At 40.0% G+C, this 22,473-nt stretch overlaps 1 protein-coding gene across 8 annotated transcripts in view; it reads left to right on the forward strand.

Moving 5' to 3' along the window:
* The first annotated feature begins 834 nt into the window (after window positions 1-834).
* AGFG1 (ArfGAP with FG repeats 1) overlaps window positions 835-22,473 on the forward strand; it is an 88,887-nt gene continuing 67,248 nt past the window's right edge. For 6 of the 8 annotated variants that reach the window (XM_049888371.1, XM_049888364.1, XM_049888366.1 and 3 more), the window contains exon 1: window positions 835-1,099. In XM_049888371.1, coding sequence (XP_049744328.1) covers window positions 933-1,099 — 167 coding nt within the window. In that variant the 5' untranslated portion in view covers window positions 835-932. The remainder of the gene's footprint in view (window positions 1,100-22,473) is intronic. The other 2 variants (XM_049888367.1, XM_049888368.1) reach the window with 1 other exon arrangement.

The following is a 22,473-nucleotide window of genomic DNA, read 5'->3' on the forward strand; positions in this document are numbered from 1 at the left end:
GGCTGAGAAATCCTGATGTAGAGAGAACAGCAAAGGCAAGGGCTCTTACGCAGAAAGGAGCTTGCTGTGTTTGGGGAACAAGCGGAAATCCAGCGTGCCTGAGTGACCTCGGATAAAGTGGGGGAGGTAGGCTGGGCTAAGCTCTGTTTTTTAGGGCACGTGAAGAATCTGGAATTATTCCAAATGCAGTCTACAGTCATCAGAGAGTTTTAAGCACAGGAGGGAGATAACCCATGTAAAGTGCTTAGCACATGTAAGCGCTCAATGTGCCCTGGCTGCACGGTGGTTAAACCCTTGGCTGTTAACTGAAAGGTTAGTTTGAAGTCACCAGCCGCTCTGCAGAACAAAGATGTGGCAGTCTGTTCCAGAAGATTACAGCCTTGGAAATCCTATGGGGAAGTTCTACTCTGTCCTATAGAACCACTATGAGTCGCCATCGACTCAAAGGCAATAAGTTCTGGGGTATAATCATCACTATTGTGTATAATACCACTATTGTGTCTTCCCTACTTTGCCCCAGCTCCGACCCAGGCTCTAGCGTGGCCGCAGTGACTCCTCCTGGCCAGCAGAGGGCGCCGGCCGACACTTGGCCTGCGGCCGCTTGGGGCGGGCCTCCTCTTGCCGTCTCCCTTCTTCGTCTTTTCCCCTCCCGAGAAGTCGGGAAGGTGGTGGCGGCGGCGGCGGCGGTTGTCCCGTCCGGGCCGGCTGGTGTGGCCCGTCAGCCCGCGCTCCGCAGCGTCCGCGCCGCGCCGAGCCCCGCAGAGCCGAGCCGAGCCGAGCCGAGCCGAGCCGCGGCGGCCGGGTCCGGCGCGGGCGGCGTGCGCTGACGGAGGGCGGCGGCCGCGGCCAGGGCGGCCCGTGGGACCGCGGGCCCCCGGCGCAGCGCCGCCCGGCTCCCTGCCCTGCCGGCCTCCTCCCTCGGCGCCGCGGCCATGGCGGCCAGCGCGAAGCGGAAGCAGGAGGAGAAGCACCTGAAGATGCTGCGGGACATGACCGGCCTCCCGCACAACCGAAAGTGCTTCGACTGCGACCAGCGCGGCCCCACCTACGTGAACATGACGGTCGGCTCCTTCGTCTGCACCTCCTGCTCGGGCAGCCTGTGAGTGCGGGGCCCCGGCCGGAGGGCCCTCCGGGCGCGGGGCAGCGGGCGGCCGTTAGGGCGCCGGTCCCCGGGGCGGGGCGGGATGCGCTCGGCTCCGGCCGCCCGGCCGGGAGGCGCTTTCGGTTTCCGGGGCCGAGGGGCAGGGTCAGGGCTGCCGGCGTGCGTGGGGCTGGGGTCGCGGAGGGGGCGCCGCTGGTGGTCGCCGGGCTGCCGGCCGCCTTCCGGGGCCCCAGGGCTGCGGGGCGACCGGTGGAGACGGGCAGGAGCGTGCGGGTCCTTTGTGTGCCCCGCCTCTCGGCGGCCCCCAGCTGGGCACCTGCCGGGCGCTCCGGGGTCGGAGCTGGGGCGGGAGGGATGGAGCGCGTGATGGGGCCTTCTTCCTCGGGGTGAGGGTCCTAGAGGACGGGGAGAAAGCCGGCATTTAGGGACAGTGGCGGGACTAAAATGCCAGGATGTCAGAGACTGGAATCCCAAGGGGGATAGTTCAAGCGGCTTAATTGATAAAGGAAGGCAGAAAAGCAGATAGGAGTTTGGGGGGTTTTAGCTTTATGCTTTGAAGAGAGTCTTGAGGAGTTTGGGGAAAGTTAATGGAAATAAGGTATCGATTAGGAGCTGTGTGATGATAATCGGAATATGGAGGCGGTATAAGAAGTCTCTATCGATACACAAGTGTCCTGGCTGTGTACAGAAATGGGGAGAGATGGAAGACAGCATTGCTTCTGAAAAACTGAGCCTGCCATGTCGAATGACTGGTATGGCTTGTACTGTTTTTTGCTTCAGTAGGTTTTATTGTGGACTGATTTTTGTCGATATGAAATTTGATAGATGACTTTGAAACTGATAAGTTGCTTTTGTGTGCTACCCGCTGATACCCGTTGCTGTCGAGTCGGTTCCGACTCACAGCGACCCTATAGGACAGAGTAGAACTGCTCCATAGTTTCCAAGGAGCGGCTGGTAGGTTCGAACTGTTGGCCTTTTTGGTTAGCAGCCGTAGCTCTTAACCACTACGCCATCAGGATTTCCATTTATGTACTAAAACCAAAACCCACTGCCGTCGAGTCGATTCAGTTTATGTACTAGTTATCTTAAATTCAGAGTTGGTGGATTATTGATGAGGTGGTAGTAACTAACTTTAAGCCTTCGATTTTAAGTAGTGAGGCAAAGTACATAATATCTGAGAAAAACACATTTATTAAAGGTTTGGGAAATGGAAGACATGCCCAGTAGTGTCTAATTTCTTTTTTTAAAGTTGGTCGAAGAGGCATTATTATTATTAGTCTGCCATAACTTACTTCCTCAATAAACATTTATTGAATTCCTACGAGGTTCTGTGTGAGGCCTTGGGATGCGCTGATAAACCCAGCAAAGTCCTTCTTCTCTGGGTGCTTACATTCTAGTGAAGGAGACAGTAATAAATAATTAAGAAATGTCAGGGATAAGTGCTGTGCAGAGCATTAACGTGGTACCATAGGAGAGACTGCCTGAGAGGTTACTTTTGGTTTGTGTATTACTTAGGTTATTGAACTACAACAGAATTGTAGAGCTGGATGGTATCTGGGAGATAGTGTGCTTCTCATTTACAAATAAAGAAGTAAAATTAGTAACTTAAGTGAACTTTGTTGGGCAAAATGTTAGTTGAGAAACAAAATTGTCTCATTGATTTTTAAATGTATCTGACTTTTGTTAGGTGCAAGAAAGTTATATTCTGTTTTTACTAAACAGGTCCTTTGCTGCATTTAAATTATTTGGTTTGCGGAAAAAACAATACATATATTTGTATAGTTAGGTGCCTTCGAGTTGGCTCTGACTCATGGGACCCTGTGTGCAATAGAACAAAATACTGCTTGGTTCTCTATTCATACACATATATTTACTGTTCTCAGTTTCTGACATTTTTGTGTAGCCCTTTTTAAGTACAAAAGGATAACAATTTATCACAATGTGTGTAATATCAATGAAGTATTTTCAAATTTCTTCTTAGATCCCATGTTTCAGAAATAGTTTATGTAAAAGAATACCTCGGTATAATGTTGTTAGGTGCTGCCAGGTCGGTCCCAACTTACAGCCATCCTGTGTACAACAGAACGAAACACTGCCATGTCCTTGGCCATTCTCACAATCCTTATGCTTGAGTCTATTGTTGGCAGCCACTGTCATTCCATCTCATTGAGGGTCTTCCTCAGTATAATGGTACTTGTTTAGTTAAATTAGATTTAATCTGTAATAGCTAGGCTTCCATTTCTCTGTTTAGTTGTTATTTTACAAATATTTATTGCTCTACTGGTCCCAATCATACACTGTGGGATGCTCCAGAGTTATCCCAATCCTGCTGTTCTTAAGGAGCTTACATTCTAAGGGAGTCAGGCATGAAAATACGTAGTAACAATACACGTAATATTTCATTTGTATGAATGAGCTGTCTGTGAGGTATGTATATAGCTGGTGTCGGGGGTATGCACATGGCTGGTACAGGAGTTTTCGGAGGAGCCTTAGGGAACGCATCACAGAGAAGTTGATGCCTGAGTAACACTTAAAGAGACAAGTTCCATGTGGCAGGCAGCTTAATGTAGTTGAAAGAATAAGTGCTTAGGAGCTAGACAAAGCTGGCTTTGAGCCTTGGCCCCCTTGTTAGCTGTGTGGTATAAATAATGGCCCTCAATATCTTTGAGTTTGAGTTTTGTCATCTGCGAAGTGGAGAGGGTAGGTTTGTTTTTAGTATCGGAGATATTAAACGTCTGACATAGTGCCTGGTACTTAATAGGTATCCAGCAGATGAAAGACACCTTTAGCAAGGGGAAGAAGAACATTCCATGTGTAGGGAGCAGTGCTCGAAAAGCGCTGAAATGAGAAATATCCTTATAAAGTTCTGTCAGCTCAGGTTTTTTGGGTATAACTCAAAACCTGACTCAAATTGGTTTAAAAATATAAAGGGAATTTATCGACTGGCTTTCAGTAAGACCTTATTCAGTGGCTTAGTGATGTTGCCTAGATTTCCCTCATCAAAGGATGGCTGCCTCAGAATTACATTGTTGTCCCAAGGTGTCCTGAAGTCCTGTAGTTCAGTCTGATTGTGTGAGATTAGGTCACATGGCCACCCGGAATCAGCCATTATGTGCCCTGGTTGGACACATGTTCTACTCTGGCTTCATTGGAACACCCAAAAAAACTAAGCCAAACCATCTGCCTTTGAGACAGTTCTGACTCATGCGAACCTGATGTGTTGTAGAGTAGAACTGCGCTCCATAGGTTTTTCAAGGCTGTGACATTTTCAAGCAGATCACCCGGCCTTTCTTTTGAGGTACCCCTGGTTGGGTTGGAGTCAGCAACCCTTTGGTTCATAGTTGAGCTGCTTAAGCACTTGTACCGCTCAGGAGCTCCTATTAAAACAACAAAAAACCAAACCAAACCTGTTGCCATTGAGTCTGTTCCAACCCACAAGGATCCCTAAATAGAGTTCCCAAATTTCTAATTTGGGATTCTTGGGAAGGAGGAATGGATGCTAGAATGGCAACCATCAAGTGTTCACTGCAGAAATATGGGAAACTGGCTCCTGAGGATTTTTTTCATTGAAAAGCAATAATGCAGGACAAGAATTTAATACTAATATAATAATTGAGTTTAATAATAATTATGTATTTCCTGTTTACATGACAAGGTATAGTAGAAAGAATATGAATTTGGCAGTCAGATTTTGACACTGCCACAAACGTTGTGATTTAGGGCAAGCGTTAATCCAGGTCACTGTGTAGGGATGTGCAGGTTGGCCTGGATCCATCTTCTCAGCCTTAGTGTCCTTCTTTGTGGTAAGATGATACTATGCATCTTTGGGTTGTTATGAGGATTAAATGATCCAATTCATTGAATATTGAACAGGTACTCTTTGATGACTGGGCTAAGCGATGGAGATGTAAATATGAAATAAGTCTTGCAAGCTACCCTTGAGGCACCTTGGTATGTGTAGACAGTGTCGATACACAGCAAATGGTGTCTACTGTCACGCACTCTGGTGGCCCAGGTGGTGAAGAGCTCAGCTGCTAACAGAAAGGTCGGCAGTTTGAATCCCCCAGCTGCTCCTTGGAAACCCTGTGGGCAGTTCTGCTCTGTCCTGTAGGGTCAGTATGAGTTGGGATTGACTTGACAGTAGTGGGTTATTATGAATTCTAAATTTTAGAATAGTCACATACTCTTCATTTTTTATCCAGCAATATTTTTGTGTAAATAAATTGAGCCAGTGATTTTTGTTAGTATTACTAAACCTAGAACTAATCTTTCCTGATTTTTCTGTTTTTCCAGATGGCTGTTCCATATGTATGTGTGTTTGTATGATGCTCATTCAGGGTATACAATGGAATTCAGATTCTGAAACTAAAATAGACTTTAGATTTAGATACAGTAAAATTACTTGTTTTTTGAGTCATAATGGGATGTTCTAACAGATTGGTTTGTCACTTTCTTTCTGATTCTATCTACGGAAATACTTAAAGAAGTATGAAGGACACTCAAACCATTTAAATTATAGCCAGCAATAAAATACGGCCTTCATGTTAAAGGACTTTACTTGATTTTAAGACTAGTTTTAGACCAAATTATTTATATTGTAGAGACTATAAACATTAGTGTAACAAAGCAAAAGATTGTCCGATCTTTAAAAAATGATTCATAAGTTTTTCAGTGAGTGTTTAGATAAAATCTAAAGTAACATTTTGAAAAACACTGCCACTCTTAACACCAGGTATTTCATGTGGAAAGTGCACATAAACTGGGAATTTCAGGTGGATAAGTGGGCCAGATAGTAACTTAATGCTTTGTTAGTTTTATGTGCGTTTTGACTTACGTGGGAATACATTACTGCAAGAATTTTAAGTGGGTTTTATTATTTAAAGTTGGTCAGATGAAAAGAGGCATATATTTATTTATATACAATTATTTACTATTAGGGTTGCAATCGTATACTTTTGAAGCTGGGTTTATGATATTTAGGACGTCATGAAGTCACAGTGGGCAGTGATTTATATTCTTAATTCCTTTTTCAGTTTATTTTTGGCACTATAACTTGGCTACATTTAGTGAGAAATTTTGACAACATAGTAAACTTTGAATTTAGAATAAGTGAGGAAACTCTTTTGGTAGTTTTTCAATTGTGTATGACAAAGTTTTTTTTTTTTTTTTTAATAGCAAACATTCACTTAGTGCCAGGTACTAATGCATGTGCTGGGAATACAACAGTTATTTATCGAAACAAAAAAAAATGATAATAACAACTAAAATTGAGTGCTAGCTGTGTGACAGGTGTTATTCTAGTAACAGTCATGTGAGGAAGACACTCTATTCCCCTACAACTTTAAATTATAAAATCAGCTTACACTTCTCATGTTTGCTGTGGGTGATGCTTTCCTTATGTTGGGATTCAGGCCTAAAGCTGATTCCGCCACTAATGCTTGTATAAGGAGTTTCTGTGGGTTAATCTAAGTTGTTATTTCTGTCTTTTGGAAATTTAAAATATTAGATTTTACTTTAAAAAATTTATTGTGGTGAAATATATACAGTAAAACCTGTGAAATCCGGAACCTGTGTAAGGCATAAAAATGTCAGAGAATGAAAACAGATAGTTTCCACTAAAATGATAGAAAAGTGGTAAGATTGCACCCTGTTAAAGGCAGGAAGCTTGAGAGACCAGGAGGAACAAGGCAGTTGCAGCTCTCACAGGTTTTACCATACTACAGAAAGTTTGCCATCGTAACCAATTTTTAGTGTACAATTTAGTGACATTAATTACATTCACCATATTGTGTGACCATCTCCACTATTCATTTCCACCTCATTGGGTTTTAAATGGCAGGGCAGATAGTTTATAAATGTATTATTCATTTTTATTTTATGAGTACTGTATGTTTTTCTTTTTTTAAAGGAAACTTTTTAGCTCCAAATGTGTATTTCTTGTCTTTGAACTGTATTCAGAAACTAGTGTTGTGTATTGTGAGTGCAGTGGAAATATGGTGCTGACTGCTTTGATACTGATCTCTTTTGAATTTTTTTTTTTTTTAATTCTCACATGTTTTCATTGGAATCCTCATGCTTTGAACTGGAGTTAAAACTCCATTCTGTACAGTCAGGATTGGTAGTGGATAGGATCCTTAGTCACCTAGTGCTGCTGTAACAGAAATACCACAAGTAGATGGCTTTATCAAACGAAAGTTTATTCTGTCACGGCCTAGTAGGCTAGAAGTCCAAACTGAGGGCATCAGCCCCAGGGGAAGGCTTTCTCTGTGGGCTCTGGAGGAAGGTCCTTGTCTACAGGCTTCCCTGGACTAGGTGCTTCTCTGCAGAGGAACCCCCAGGTCCAAAGGACGTGCCCTGCTTCCAGCTCTGCTTTCTTGGTGGTATGAATGAGATCCCCCTCCTCTCTGCTCCCTTCTCTCTTTTATATTTCAAAAGAGATTGGTTTAAGACACAATCTAATCTTACAGATCTCATCAGCATAATTGCCCCTAAACCATCTCATCAACATCATAAAAACCCTTAAACCCGTTGCCTTGGAATCCAACGTCATCGAGATAGGATTTACAACACATAGGAAGATCACATCAGATGACAAAATGGTGGACAGTCACAGTACTGGGACTCATTCATGGTCCAGCTAAGTTAACAGATACTTCGGGGGGACACAGTTCAATCCATGACAACAGGCTTATCAAAAATTCAGTTAAAGCAAAGTTTCCTAAGAGTGGAATGAATGAATATGTGAAGTGTTTTTATTTTAACATATAACTTCTAATTTTACAGGGCCTTTTCTGTAATACCAAAGTCTTTTCTTTGAATATAGGTCAACTGATTAGATTCTTTATTATTGGATATAACCAGGGATTTGTTTGATTTGAACCCCTGCTGAGAATTTGCCGTTCTAACAAGTTCCCAGGTGATGCTAATACTGCTGGTTAGGGACCAATTCTGAGAATCACTAGTAGAGCAGTGGCTCTCAAAATTTATTATACATAAGACTCACCTGGGAATCTTGTTAAACTGTGGATTCTGATTCAGTATATCTGGGGTCAAAATGCAAATTTCTCAGCAGGGGTTCAAACCAGACACTTATACTGTGTTGTTTGATTTCTAGAATTTCATGTTACTTTTAAAGCAGACTGATTGCTGAATTCCAGATTTTTATGATTTGTTTTCCAGTCTTTTCCAGTTGTCACAGTTAAATAACAGTTTTTCTAAGTGACTCGATTTAGTTAAGTCTAAAATATCTTGCTTAGTTTTCATGGAGAATGACTCTTCTTGCTCATGCGTCATTATTTTACATAATATGCTATGTACTTAGGAGCCCTGGTGGCACAGTGGTTAAGCACTTGGCTGCTAACCAAAAGATCTGAGGTTCGAATCCACCAGCTGCTCCACAGGAGAAAAGATGTGGCAAGCTGATTCCTTAAAGATCACAGCCTTGGAACACTGTGGGGCAGTCCTACTCTGTCCTGTAGGGTCCGTATGAGTCAGAATTGATGGCAGTGGGTTTGTTTTGGTTTTGAACTGTTTACTTGCCAATTACTATACCAACAATGTTAGCAAATACTATGTACCAAGTACTACTAGCATAAACACGTTTGACGAGAAGCCCAAACAACTCTCGATAAGTATAAAACTCAGTGGGAGGAAACTAGAGAGAGGGGACTTCATTGTGCAGCAGGCATTAGCTGTCAGCTTTTTGAGAGGGAAGGAGATACATGGATTAATCTAGTAAATTGGTGGACAGGGGCTCTTCCATACAATCCTCCATAAAGTGAGCACCTTCTGTACTGGGAAAACTCTTCAGCGTACAGAGTGTGGTGACATCTTTTGACCTTACCTTGGGGCAGAGGCATCGTTTTCATATTGAGTTTGTCTCTGTTCTTTTCTGCTTTGTCAGTGGCTTTTGGCACAATGTGATTGTAAACATAAACTTTGGTCCTTAGTTTAAAAGAAGTGGTTATACAATTAACCTAGATTAAATTTATATAAAAAATTTAAATATCAATGAGTTGAATTATAAATGAAAACAAATTCTTTTAAGGAACTTATTGGATTTCAATTTAAGAATCATTATCTCTTTAGAACCTCTGTATTTATTCCATTGTTACTCTCTGGAAAACAAGTATATCCCTTAGACTGATATTTTCAATCTTTTCTATGCCGCACGCATGATGTTCACATCCTGAGAAGCTCCTATAGAGATACTTAGCACTAGGTGTCATTATTCTTCCCATTCGTCTCCCACTCAGTAATGTATTTCTCAATTCCCAAAGCCATGAGTGTCTAGGATAGCCTTGGGTTCTTCCGATTTATGTGCAAAAAATTAAATCTTTCATAGTTTGGTACTTAATTAGTAGCAAGTTCCTTTTGACACCCTTTACAACCTCACAGATGAGATCTATTATCCCAAAGACACCTGATTAGACAAGATTAGAATGAAGTTAATTAACTTTACGGTGGAGCTGGGAAATCTATCTGAATTGTTTGATATATGGGGATTGACAACTGTTTTCTTTCAGTTAGAACGTATTTTGTTCAGACTCCTGAGTAAGACATTCTTTTTTGACTGATACTATAAATGTTTTTAGAGGAAGAGAGGTCATGATTACACCTTTTTTTAATTCTGGCTGCTTAGTTTAAGAGAAAAATTGCTCCTTGGAAACCCTGTGGGGCAGTTCTACTCTGTCCTATAGGGTTGCTATGAGTCAGAATCTACTCAACAGCAACGGGTTTGATTTTTTGTGTGTGTTTTTTTACAAACTGGAGCATGCTCTAAGTAATGTGATTAGGATGATAAGGAGATTTGAAACCATGCTTGAGAGGAAAATTTGAAGGAGCCAGCAATGTTATTAGCTTAAAGAAGAGAAGACTTGGGAGGTGGAGGCTTGTCTTAGGCACTAGTGCTGCTTTAACAGAAATACTACAAGTGGATGGCTTTAACAAAGAGAAATTTATTTTCTCACAGTCTGGTAGGTTACAAGTTAGAGTTCAGGGTACCGGTTCCAGGGGAAGGCTTCCTTTCTCTGTCAGCTCTAGAGGAAGGTCCTTGACATCAGTCTTCCCTCGGTCTGGGAGCATCTCGGTGCAGGAACCTCGGGTCCAAAGAAAACACTCTGCTACCAGTGCTTCTTTCTTGGTGGTATGAGGTCCCCAACTCTCTGCTAGCTTCCCTTTCGTATTATTTCTTGAGAGAGAAAAGGTGGTACAGGCCACACCCCAGGGAAACTTCCTTTACATTGGATCAGGGATGTCACTTGGTAAGGGTGTTAAAATTCCACTGTAATCCTCTTTAACATAAAATTACAATCACAAAATGGAGGACAGCCACAGAATACTGGGAATCATGGCCTAATCAAGTTAATACACACTACCCCTCTTTGCTATCTTTGGATAGTATCAAAGAGACGATAGATTTTTTTCTGTATGACTTTAGGGGGAGATTCGAGACTGGTGTGTGTGGACATTACAGGGAAACACACCTTTTAAAAAGGAAGAATTTTCGTTGTAATTGTCAGATTCTAAAAATTCTTATCCTCTCATTATTATTACTTTTTTGTTAAATTTTGCAAGCTGTTTGATGAGGGAAGTATGAAAATCAGCATAACTAATAATGTGGAAAGATGGGAAAACTTTCTCATTTTTCTCTTCAAACTATGTCTTACTCGGTGAATCTTGGTGGTTCTAACTTGGAACAGTTGCATTCAGTAGGTGCTGCTATACAAGGATTGCTGTTTTTTATATAAAGAAGCTTGGTGTGATTTTTCAAATTAAAAAATTTCCTCGTGTTTTCTTGCAAAGCCTTTTCATCAATTAAAGGAAATATTCTTTAAGAATAATCAGTTACAGAGTTTCCATTTGAAGAGCAAGACCAGTTTTTCTGTTTACTTTTAAGCCAATTTTAATTTTTATCAAAGACTGCATATACATAATTTTAAAAGGCAAAAGGCTTATAACAAACAGCAGTCCCTTATATACCCTTCTACAGTTTTTGATTGCCATAGGCAATGACTGAACTCCTTTGGCTGTTCCCCCTTCTGTAGTTATCTTAATGTTTTTAACTAATGTAATACTGCCTTTTTTTAAAATTTGGTTTCTATCTATTGCTTTATCTACTGTGGAAGGAGAAAGATAAGAATTTAGCCCTTACAACACTCTGCCTCTCATCCTCTCCACTTATACCCTCGTTCTACCCCTTCAGTATAAAAAAAAAAAAAAAAAAAACCCAACATCACAATTTTTGGTTAAATGACTGTTAAGTATTTGCTTTATTTTGACAATGCACATATTGTTCACATCTGAGTCATGTATATTATTATTGTATTTTCTTTCTGCTACACCCTTTTTCCCGTTGAAATTTTTAATTGTTCTGTTGTCTTCATTTGGTTTTTATATGATTCATATATGTATCATTTCTATATCTCCACGTAAATCGTCTGTGGCCACGCTAGAAAACTTCTTTGAACATGACCAGACACATCAGGTTTTTTTTTTCCTTTTTTTTGATAAATCTTTTCTTGGTACCTCTGTCATCCTCTGCCTTGGAAACGTTGCTCTGTAGGTCTGCTGTCAGCTATCATCTGGGACTTTTCAGCCACCTTCATTCTAGGAATTCCGTATGCCCATAATTTTTTTGGACCTTCCCTTTTCTGGGTCCCATATCTCGATGAGCCTCTCCATTAAAGGTGAATTGGAGGTCTTTTTTGAGAGATATATGGCTGAAAATGTCTTAATCTATCCTTATTTTTAAATTAATAGTTTAAATTTACTAGAATGAAAATGCTTTACCCTTGTAATTTTTAAGGCATTGCTTCTTGTCGTTGCATGCCATCGAGTTGATTCCAACTCATAGCAACCCTGTAGGACAGAGAACTGTCCTGTAGAGTGTTCTAGGCTATAATCATTACAGGAGTAGATTGTCAGGTTTTTTATCACACAAAGGAGCACCTGGTGGATTCGAACCACTGACCTTTCAGTTAGCAGCTGAGCACTTAACCACTGCATCAGCAGGGATCCTTAAGGCATTGCTTAGCTATCTTCAAACTTTCAGTGTTGCTGTTGAATAGTCTGATGCTGTTCTTACTCTTTGTGGCCCCTTCTGGAGAGTATTTATGTTCTCTTTATTTCTGCCAACGGTATAGAGCAATTCTGCACTGTAACACATGGGCTTGCCATGAGTTGGAATCACCTTGATGGCAAAGGGTTTGGTTTTTGGTTATCCCTGCTGTTCAGAATATCAACTCAAGTATTTTGGTGTAGGTTTTTGTTCATTGTTCTGGGCAGTTTTGGGGCTCATTGGTTTGGAAACTTATTTTTTTTTCTTTAAATCGGAGATATATTCTTCAGTCTTTTTGCTGGGAATTAAAAAGCCTGGCTGACACTGTTCTAGGAGCCAAGTTGAGGGAGGACACTTAGGGGAGATGGTATAGTAGAACCTACCGTTAAATATGTAGTCTCAGATAATCCCCCATTTTCAGCAGAGTACCTAACAACAATCCTCAGTTGCTTGGTATATCTTCTCCAGATTAAACATTCATCTAGACCTCTGCGTAGGGCTTGGTGGAGGTCGATTCTTGGATTTAGGGAACTGGAGATCTGTTCTTGACCCTTCTTAAACTCACCTGCCCCCAGATATCATCCGGTGAATTCTCCAGCGGTTCTGAGGCAGAAATCAACTTCCATTTCGTTTCTCCCACCTCTGCAGATGGTTTGGTTTTGGCTTTCCACACTCTGCGAAGTCAGTTACTGCTGACATACTCACTTTTTATCTTCCAGATTTTGTTAACTAGGGAAGAACTATAGTATACTTTTGGGCTCCTTACTTGCTCTCTTAGTCTTTGTGGGTTAAACAAACAACAACAAAAAAAACCAAACCCAGTGCCGTCGAGTTGATTACGACTCATAGCGACCGTATAGGACAGAGTAGAACTGCCCCATAGAGTTTTCAAGGAGTGCCTGGTGGTTTCGAACTGCCGACCCTCTGGTTAGCAGCTGTAGTACTTAACCACTATGACACCAGAAATACCTTTTTATTCCTTTGCTGTCATTTCAGTGGGGTTTGGGGAAGGCAATGAAGACATACTTGGGTTTTGTTTACCACATTTAACTGAAATACTGTAATTGGGTTTAAATTGTTACTTGAATATAATTTTTTAGATGTTTTGCCCTAAGCTTACAATATAGTATTTGTGACGTTCCAAAAAATAACAGTTGTCTTTTATATTGTGTTTTATACACACATTTCTCCCCCCCCACCCCCCAGTTTTTTAATGTTGTATTCTGGATAGACTAAATATTTTGGACCATCTTAATGTTTCCTATAGGGTCGCTATGAGTCGGAAGCGACTCGACGGCATTGGGTTTTTTTTTTTTTTTTGTGAATGTATATAGTGTCTTGGCCATAACAGCCTGCAGAAATCTTGATAACCTACTAAAGATATCTTCCATCTATTCTAAATTGTAGATAATTTTTATAGTATGAAACATCATTTATATGTAGTATTTTTTGAACATTTTATTGTGCCTTAGGTGAAAGTTTGCATAGTATATTGTTTCCCAGTCAGTGATTCATGCGCAGACTGTCCGGTGACATTCACTGCAGTCTGTGACATTGAGTGCTGCAGTGTTTTAGCACACTGTTTCCACACTGGGTTCCCTGTTTCCATTTGTCTGGTTTTCCTACCCCTGCCTGCCTTCTCTCATCTTTGCTTTTGAACGAATGTTGGCCTTTGGCTCTTGTATGGTTGATTGTTCTAAGGAGCACCTTCCTCACTGGTGGTGTTTTTTATTTTATAGGCCAATTATTTGGCTGAAAAGTTCTCTGGGAGTGGCTTCAGTTCCACATTAGAAGAGTATCTTAGGGCTTTAGTCTTGGTGATTCCTCCAGTCTTTATGAGACCAGTAAGTCTGTCCTTTTTTGTTAATTTGGATCTTGTTCTACATTTTTCTCCCACTCTAACTGGGATTTTCCACTGTTTCTGGTCAGAGCGGTTGGTAGTGGTAGCTGGGCACCATCTATCAAGTTCTTCTGGTCTCATCCTAGTGGAGGCTGTTGTTTGTGTGGGCCATTAGTTCTTTGGTCTAATTGCTTCCTTGAATCTTCGGGTTTTTTTCACTCTCCTTTGCTCCAGGTGGGAAGAGACCAATAGTTGTGTCTAAGATGGCCACCCACGCTCTTAAGACCCCAGATGCTACTCACCACAGTAGGATGTAGTACATTACCTTTAAGAACTATGTTACGCCAGTTGACCTAGATGTCCCCCGAGACTAAGGTCCTTAGAATTCAATCCCAATATCTTAGTCCCACAAGGTGTTTGGTTATATCTAACCGCGCCGTCTATGTGCTGTATTATATATATGAATATACACACACCACATATAAATATATATGTGGAAACATCCACAGCCATACCTTTGTATGTGTGTGGATGTACTTCCATATGACCTCCCACATCTATTTAGTATAAATATCTACCTATATATCAACTTGTAAATTATTGTTTTTTATTACTGTTATTGCAGGATTATATATGCTATAGTGTTTACTGTAATTTCCCTTTATTCTTGTGTACCTCCCATTGTCTTCCTTTGCCTTAGTCACGTTGTGCCGACTTCCCCCCATATTGTGTATTGCGTTTTCCTTCACCAAAATTAATGTGTGTCTACTCTGTCTACTATCTAGTTAGTGATTCTCCATCCCATCCCTGGTAACTATCAAAGAATGTTTCTTTCTGTGTGTAAACCTTTTTTTTGATTTTTTATCATAGTGGTCTCATACAATATTTGTCCTTTTGTTACTGACTTATTTCACTCAGCATAATGTCCTCCAGGTTCATCCATGTTGATGTTTCCTGGATTCATCATTATTTTTAATCATTGGATAGTATTGTATGTACCACAGTTTGTTTATCCATTCATCCATCCATGAGCACTTAGGTTGTTTCTGTCTCTTTGCTATTGTGAATAATGCTGCAGTGAACATAGGTGTGCGTATATGTCTATTTGTATCACTGCTTTTGTTTGTCTGAGACATATCCCTAGGAGTGAGATTGCTAGGTCATATGGTATTTCTATTTCTAACTTTTTAAGAAAGCACCATATTGTTTTCCGTAGCGGTGTTACCATTTAACATCTCCACAAGCAGTGTATAGTAGTTCTAATTCCCCACAACCTCACTAGCATTTGTTTTCTGTTTTTTTTTCTGATCAGCGCCATTATTGCCAGGGTGAGGTAGCATCTCACTGTAGTTTTGATTTGCATCTCTCTAGTGGCTGATGATTGTGAGCATCTCTTCATGTGTTTATTAGCCACCTGCATGTCTCCTTTGGTGAAATGTCTGTTTATGTACTTTGACCCATTTTTTAATTGGATTGTTTTTGTTGTTGAGGTGTTGAAGTTTTCTATAAATTTTAGAGATTAGGCCCTTGTTGAGTGTGTCGTTGCCAAATTTTTTCCCCCAGTTCGTAGGTTCTTTTTACTCTTGCAGAGAAGTCATTTGATGAGCTAAAGTATTTAATTTTTAGGAAGTTTATATGTAATGTTTTTACTAACAAAGACTGGGATAGGTCTGTGTGTCAAATTAACTTTATTGTTTTTTCCAACATTATTAGCAACCGCATAAATTTCCATAGCCTATTAAGATATTTTAACCAGCTTTTACCCCAGCAGGAGAGAAACAATTAATAAAACTAACTAAATAAGCTTTCTTACTTATTCACCCAGTACAGATTGTTATTTGAGTGGAACAAATGGCTATTTGTGAAGATGGTTTTAGGCATAGTTAAGAGCAGCATACTGGTGGACATATGGAATGAGTCACACCATCTGGTTACGGTCATACCTGGGTGGTGATGGTTAAAACGAAAACTCCTGGGGATCTGCGGATGACTTAATTATATTCAGAAGCATATTGGGCTCCACCAGTAGATGACTGAAAATTTTTGAAACCATTTAGTTGGCAAACGTGCTTTCAGAGTGTCAGTGCTGCTGTTACTAAATAAGTCAACTGATATAATTTTTTTCACACAAAACTGGAAATTTAAAATGTGTATTTTAGGATCCGGAATGGGTGGTATTTCATATTGGCACTGTAAAAATGTTGTTGTTTACTTGCCCAACACTTTGATCTAATAAAAAAAGTTATGACTAATTTCATTTCAGTAAAATGTTTTATAAACAGTGAGTTCACATGAGAAGAAAAAAAGTGACATGAGCCTTAAAAAAAATATGAATCTACTTCAAACAATTTAACAGTAACAACAATACGTGTGTGTATGTGTGTGTTTGTATTTCCATTTTGAGCCATTAAGGATTTCTTTATGATTAAACTTGGTAGGTGGAGAAGATGGTCTGCTAATGAGAAGTTTATTTTAACTAGTGTAAATATTGAGGTTAACTGTGGATAGTAGCATAGAATCAGGACTGTAGTTTTTTTTTTTTAAACATATATTAAAGTTAACTCCTTTGGCGTATGAACTGTACAGCAAAAAAGTTAACTTTAATGTATGGACCTTAGCATATGTATAGATTTGTATAACCACCACACAATCAGAATATGGAACCATTCTGTTATCCCCAAAACCTCTCTCAACACCATGCCACACCTTGTTGTTAGCTGCTGTGGAGCTGGCCCCTGCCTCATGGTGACCCCATGCACAGTGGTCCTGTGCCGGTCACATGATTGAGTGTGGATTGTTGATTTTTTAAAGCAGATCACCAGCCCTTTTTTCTTCCTCGTCTGTCTTAGTCTGGAAGCTGTGCTGAAACCTTTTCGGACAGGCTGGTGGTGACTATGCTTGAGGTGCACTAGCTGGGAATCAAACCCAGATCACTTGCATGGAAGGCTGGAATTCTGCCATTGGACTACTGCTGCCTCCGTCTCATGCTTTAACTCCGGGAAACTACTCATCTGTTCTTCAACACTAGTTTCTGTCTTTCCCAGAATGTCCTGTAAATGGAATCATACAGCATATAACCTTTTGAAATGGCCAACTTTCACTCAGTATAATATCTTTAAAGATTCATCCAAGTTAGTTGTGGCATATTTCAGTACTTCATTCTTAATTGCTGTGTAGTATTCTATTGCTAGTTTACTTATCCATTCCCCATTTGAGGAGCATCTGGGTTGTTGACAGTTTTTTAATAGAGCTGCTTTAAGTATTTATGTACTGGTTTTTGAGTGAACATGTGTTTTTACTTCACTTGGGTAAATACATAGGAGCGAGATTGCTAGGTGATACGACAAGCGCATGTTTAATTTTATTTAAAAATCTGACGGTTTTTCATAGTGGCTGTACCATTTTGTATTCCCACCAGCAATATCTGAAAGTTCCAGTTGTTCTGCATCCTTGCCAACTTTGGTATTGTTAGTAATTCTTCCACTTGATACAGAATTTTGGGTTGATATTTGTTTTTCTTCAGCACTTGAAAGGCTTTATGACACTTCCTTTTTACCTCCATTATTTCTAATGAGAAATCCACATTAATTCAAATACTTGTTCCTCTATTACTAATGCATTTCTTTCCTCTGATTTAAGGTTTTTTCTTTAGTTTTCAGCAGTTTAATTCTGTGTCAACGCACGGATTTCTTTGGGTTTGCTCTCTTTGGGTTCACCAAGGTTCTTGGAACTATAGTTTTCCATCTTCCCCTAAGTTTGGGAAGTTTTCAGTTATGTCTTCATATATTTTTTCTGAACAGCATTTTTTGTTTTCTCCGTCTGGATCTCCAGTGACAAAAATATTAGAACTTTTGGTATTGTCCCCCAGGTCTTGAGGCTCTCTTGATTTTTTTTTTTCTTCCAATCTTTTTTTGTTGTTGTTGATCAGCTTAGATACTTTGTGTGGGTTTATATTTAAGTTTTCTGACTCTTCTGTCAGTTTTGTTCTGCTTTTGAGCCTATCCAGTGAAGCCTTTTATTTCAGTTGTCTTACTTTTTAGTTCTAAAATACTCATTTTTTATAATTTGTGTTTCTTTGATGAGTCTTTATTTTTCCATTTGTCTCAGTGGCACCTAACAACAAGTTATTCCACTGAGTAGGTTTAACAATAGCAAACTAAGCTTTGCCCAACGTGAGCCAATAAACAACATTGTAATAAATGGAGAAAAAATTGAAGTTGTCAACAGTTTCATTTTACTTGGATCTGTAATCAACGTCCGTAGAAGCAACAGTCAAGGAATCAAATGACATATTTGCAAATGGCAAATTTGCTGCAAAAGACCTCTAATTTTTTTTTAATTGTTGTAAAAATATATGTGTAACATTTAAAAAAGCAAAGATGTCACTTTGATGACTGTGTGGACCTACCCTAGCCATGGTCTTTTCAGTTGCCTCGTGCATGCCGAAACCTGGACAAGAAAAAGGAAGACAGAAGAAAAATTGATGCACTTAAGTTGTGGTGTAGGTGAAGAATACTGGATATACCATGGACTGCCAGAAGAACAAGGAACCTGGGTGGAGCAGTGAGTGGTTAAGAGCTCAGCTGCTAACCTTTAAGTTTGGTGGTTGTAACCCATCAGCTGCTCCACAGGAGAAAGATGCAGCTGTCTGCTTCCGTAAAGATTTACAGCTTTGGAAACCAAGTTCTACTCTGTCCTACGAGGTCGCCATGAGTTGGAATAGATTTGCTGGCAATGGGTTTGGTTTTTTTTTTGGCCAGAAGAATGGACAAATCAGCCTTAGAAGAAATGCAACCAAGATGCTCCTTGGAAATGAGAATGCTGGGACTTGAAAGATCAGTCTCTGGAAGAAGATATCCTGTTTGGTACAGAGGGTTAGCAAAAAATGAGGGAAACCCTTAATGAGATAGATTGATGCAGTAGCCACAGTAGTGTACTCAAACATACCAACGATCATGAGGATGGTGCAGGACTGGGCAGCATGTCGTTCTGTTATACGTAAGGTTGCTATGACTTGGAGTTGACTTGATGACAGCTAACAACAACTAAGCTTTTACCGTGGAGTTCAAGATTTATTTCTGTTTTTTTCCCCAGTGTAATATTTTAATGCATCTAGCACTTCCTTTTTTGGGGTCATTTCTTTTAAGAATATATCCTATAAATATTGCTATTGGTAACACATTTGCTGAAGTCTAGGCATTTTTATGGAAATTTGTGCTATATAATTTGGATTAAAACATGCCATTATATGGGTTTAATTAAATTATTGAAGTAATTAAGCACTTATTTACCTCAGTAATAAGGCCTTGTGGTGGTGCAGTGGTTAAGTGCTGGCTGCTAACCAAAGGAAGGATTGGATTAGCAGTTGGAACTCACCGGCTGCTCCAGGGGAGAAAGATGTGGCAACCTGCTTCCATAAAGATTGACAGCCTTGGAAACCGTATGGTGCAGTCCTGCTCTGTCCTGTAGGGTTGCTATGAGTCTGAATCAACTGGACAGCGATAGGTTTGGTTTAGTTTGGGTTATTGTTAGTGTCATTTCTCCTAGAAACATCCCCATTGTAGACAAGGGAAGGGATTTTATTCCTTTATTCCAGGGCATCAGACCAATTCCTTATGGTTGAAACCCCTGCTGAGAATTTGCATTTCTAACAAGTTTCTTGCTGAAAATTTGCATTTCTAACAAGTACCCAGGAAATTATACATAAGAATCACCTGGGGATCTTGTCAAACTATAAATGCTGATTCAGTATACCTGGGGTAGAAATGCAAATTTTCAGCAGGGAACTTGAGAAATGCAAATTCTCAGCAGAAATTAGAACCTGGAACCAATGGGTTTGAAAAAAAAAATTAAAAAAAATTTTTTTTTGCTACCTTATTCACAATTTTTTGACTGTTTTTGTTTTTGCCCTAGGCATGCTTTCAGGATGAGGTCAAATGCTTTGCCTTAGTTTACCAGGCAGTACAAGGAGAGGTCTCTTTACCTTTTTGTTTTATTTAAATTTTATTGTGCTTTCTGTGAAAGTTTACAGTGTCAATTAGTTTCTTATTCAGAAATTTATACACAAATTGTTTTGTGATATTGGTTGCAATTGCCTAACGTGTCAGCACTCTCCTCCTTTCTATTCCGGTTCCTCGTGTCGATTCATCACGGTTTCCTGCCTTCCTGTTGTCTTTACTTATTGACCTTCATTTCTACCACTTTCCTCTTCATATTCCACTTTGCAATATCTTGCATATAATTTGTAAGCTACATTTCAGATTCCTTCTTTAGAATCGATTCTCAAAAGTGGTGTTGTAGGGTCAAATACAGTGAATGAGGTTCTTGATATAAATTGGTGAATTAATCCAACCATCAGTGTATGGGACTACATATTTTCATGACAGACTGATCAGTCTGCTTCTGCTTAAGAGATTGATAGTTTTCAGTTTTTCACCAGACCGTTTTATAAACATGTAATATCCATGTAGAAAGTTCTTAGAGGCTAAAAGAAAAGAACAAGAAAGAGAGAAATAAAAAGCCTTGTATTTCCTTGCACTGAGAATGTAGTTAATCTACCTGGATAAATGGAACATAAAAGAAAAATTAGAGTGGAGAAAGTAGCAGGAACAAATGCAAAATTTCCTTGGAGTTATTCAGTTTATATGTAATGAATGTGGAAACCCTGGTGGCGTAGTGGTTAAGTGTTACGGCTGCTAGCCAAGAGGTCAGCAGTTCGAATCCACCAGGCGCTCCTTGGAAACTCTTATCGGGGCAGTTCTACTGTGTCCTATAGGGTCACTACGAGTTGGGATCAACTTGATGGCAGTGGATTTGGTTTTTGGTTTGGGTAGTGAATGTGACCTTGAAAAGTTGTGTCTCCAAGTGTTGTAAATCAAATCCTGTTTTAAGTGTACTATGAGCCCATTTAAGGAATTCCTATAATGAGGTCTTTTGGAAAGTGGAAAAAATGTTCTTTCATAGTTTGGTGATGAGTAAATTATAGTTTATTTGTTTCATAAATCCAAATTTTGTTCCCTTATTTAATATGAATATTTTATTTGTGCATAAATGAACCCCATGATATGATGGCGCCTGGAGATACATCAGTGAATAAGTTGCACATTGAACTGCTTTCATGAGATTACATCTGTGTAATATAACTTAAAAAGAGTTGGTTTTATGAATTGCTATCTTTTCCTCATTGAACAGTTTGAGAAGTATAGGGAATTCTTCGCTTCAAAATTTAATGTCCAGGAATACACCCTTGTGACAGTGTTTGACATTTCATCATACAAAAGTTTTTCCTTTACCTTTTACATTTTTTAAAAAGAGAACTAGGAGGGAGGTAGAAAGGCTTGGCTAGAAGAAGGAGAGGAGGAGTTATTAGGGCATAAGCAGAGACAAAGGTGCACAGTGATTAGGAAGAGAGTTAGAGGCATTGAGAGAACAATTGTAAGTTTATTCTTAAATTGTTTTGGACAAGGTAGGTTTTAAATACAAATCATTAATTAACTTCCCAGAAAATGATGAATTCAGTTTTCTTCTCATAAATTGGATGCAATTTACTTTGGATACTTTTGTTAGGAGAACAAAAAGTTGTACTTAAATAATATTGACTTTTCCTAAATTTTCACTTTTGGAATTTTTTTTTTAATTATCCGTTAGGTGAAAGTTTACAATTCAAGTCAGTGTCTCAAACAAAGGCATATAAATGCATTGTTATGTGACCCTAGTTGATCTCCCTGTAATGTGACAGCACACTCGTCTTCTCCGCCTTGTATTTCCCATGCCCGTTCAGCCAGCTCCTGGCCCCCCTTGCCTTTTCATCTCGCCTCTGGACAGGAGCTGCCCACATAGTCTCATGTGTCTACTTGAGCCAAGAAGCACACTTCTCACCAGTATCATTTTATGTCTTATACTCCAGTCTAATCTTTGTCTGAAGAGTTGACTTTGAGAACGGTTTTAGTTTTGGGCTAACAGAGAGTCCAGGGGCCATGTCCTCTGGGGTCCCTCCAGTCTCATTCAGACCATTAAGTCTGATCTTTTTAACTAGAATTTGAGTTCTGCATTCCACTTCCCTGCTTCATCAGGGATTCTCTGTTGTGTTCCCTGTCAGGGTGGTCATTGGTGGTAGTTGGGCACCACCTAGTTCTTCTGGTCTCAGGCTGATGGAGTCTCTGGTTTATGTGGCTCTTTCTGTCTCTTGGGCTTATATTTTCCTTGTGTCTTTGGTGTTCTTCATTATCCTTTGCTCCAGGTGGGTTGAGACCAATTGATGTATCCTAGATGGCTGCTTGCTAGCTTTTAAGACCCCAGACGCTACTCACCAAAGTGGGATGCAGAATGTTTTCTTTATACATTTTGTTATGCCACTTGACCTAGATATTCTCTGAGACCATGGTCCCCAGACTCCTGCTCCTGCTACTCTGTCCCTCAAAGTGTTTGGTTATATTCAGGAAACTTCTTAGCTTTCATGTTAGTCCAGGTGTG

Source organism: Elephas maximus, chromosome 6 (genome assembly GCF_024166365.1).
Source record: "Elephas maximus indicus isolate mEleMax1 chromosome 6, mEleMax1 primary haplotype, whole genome shotgun sequence".
In the NCBI taxonomy this organism is placed as follows: Eukaryota; Metazoa; Chordata; class Mammalia; order Proboscidea; family Elephantidae; genus Elephas; species Elephas maximus.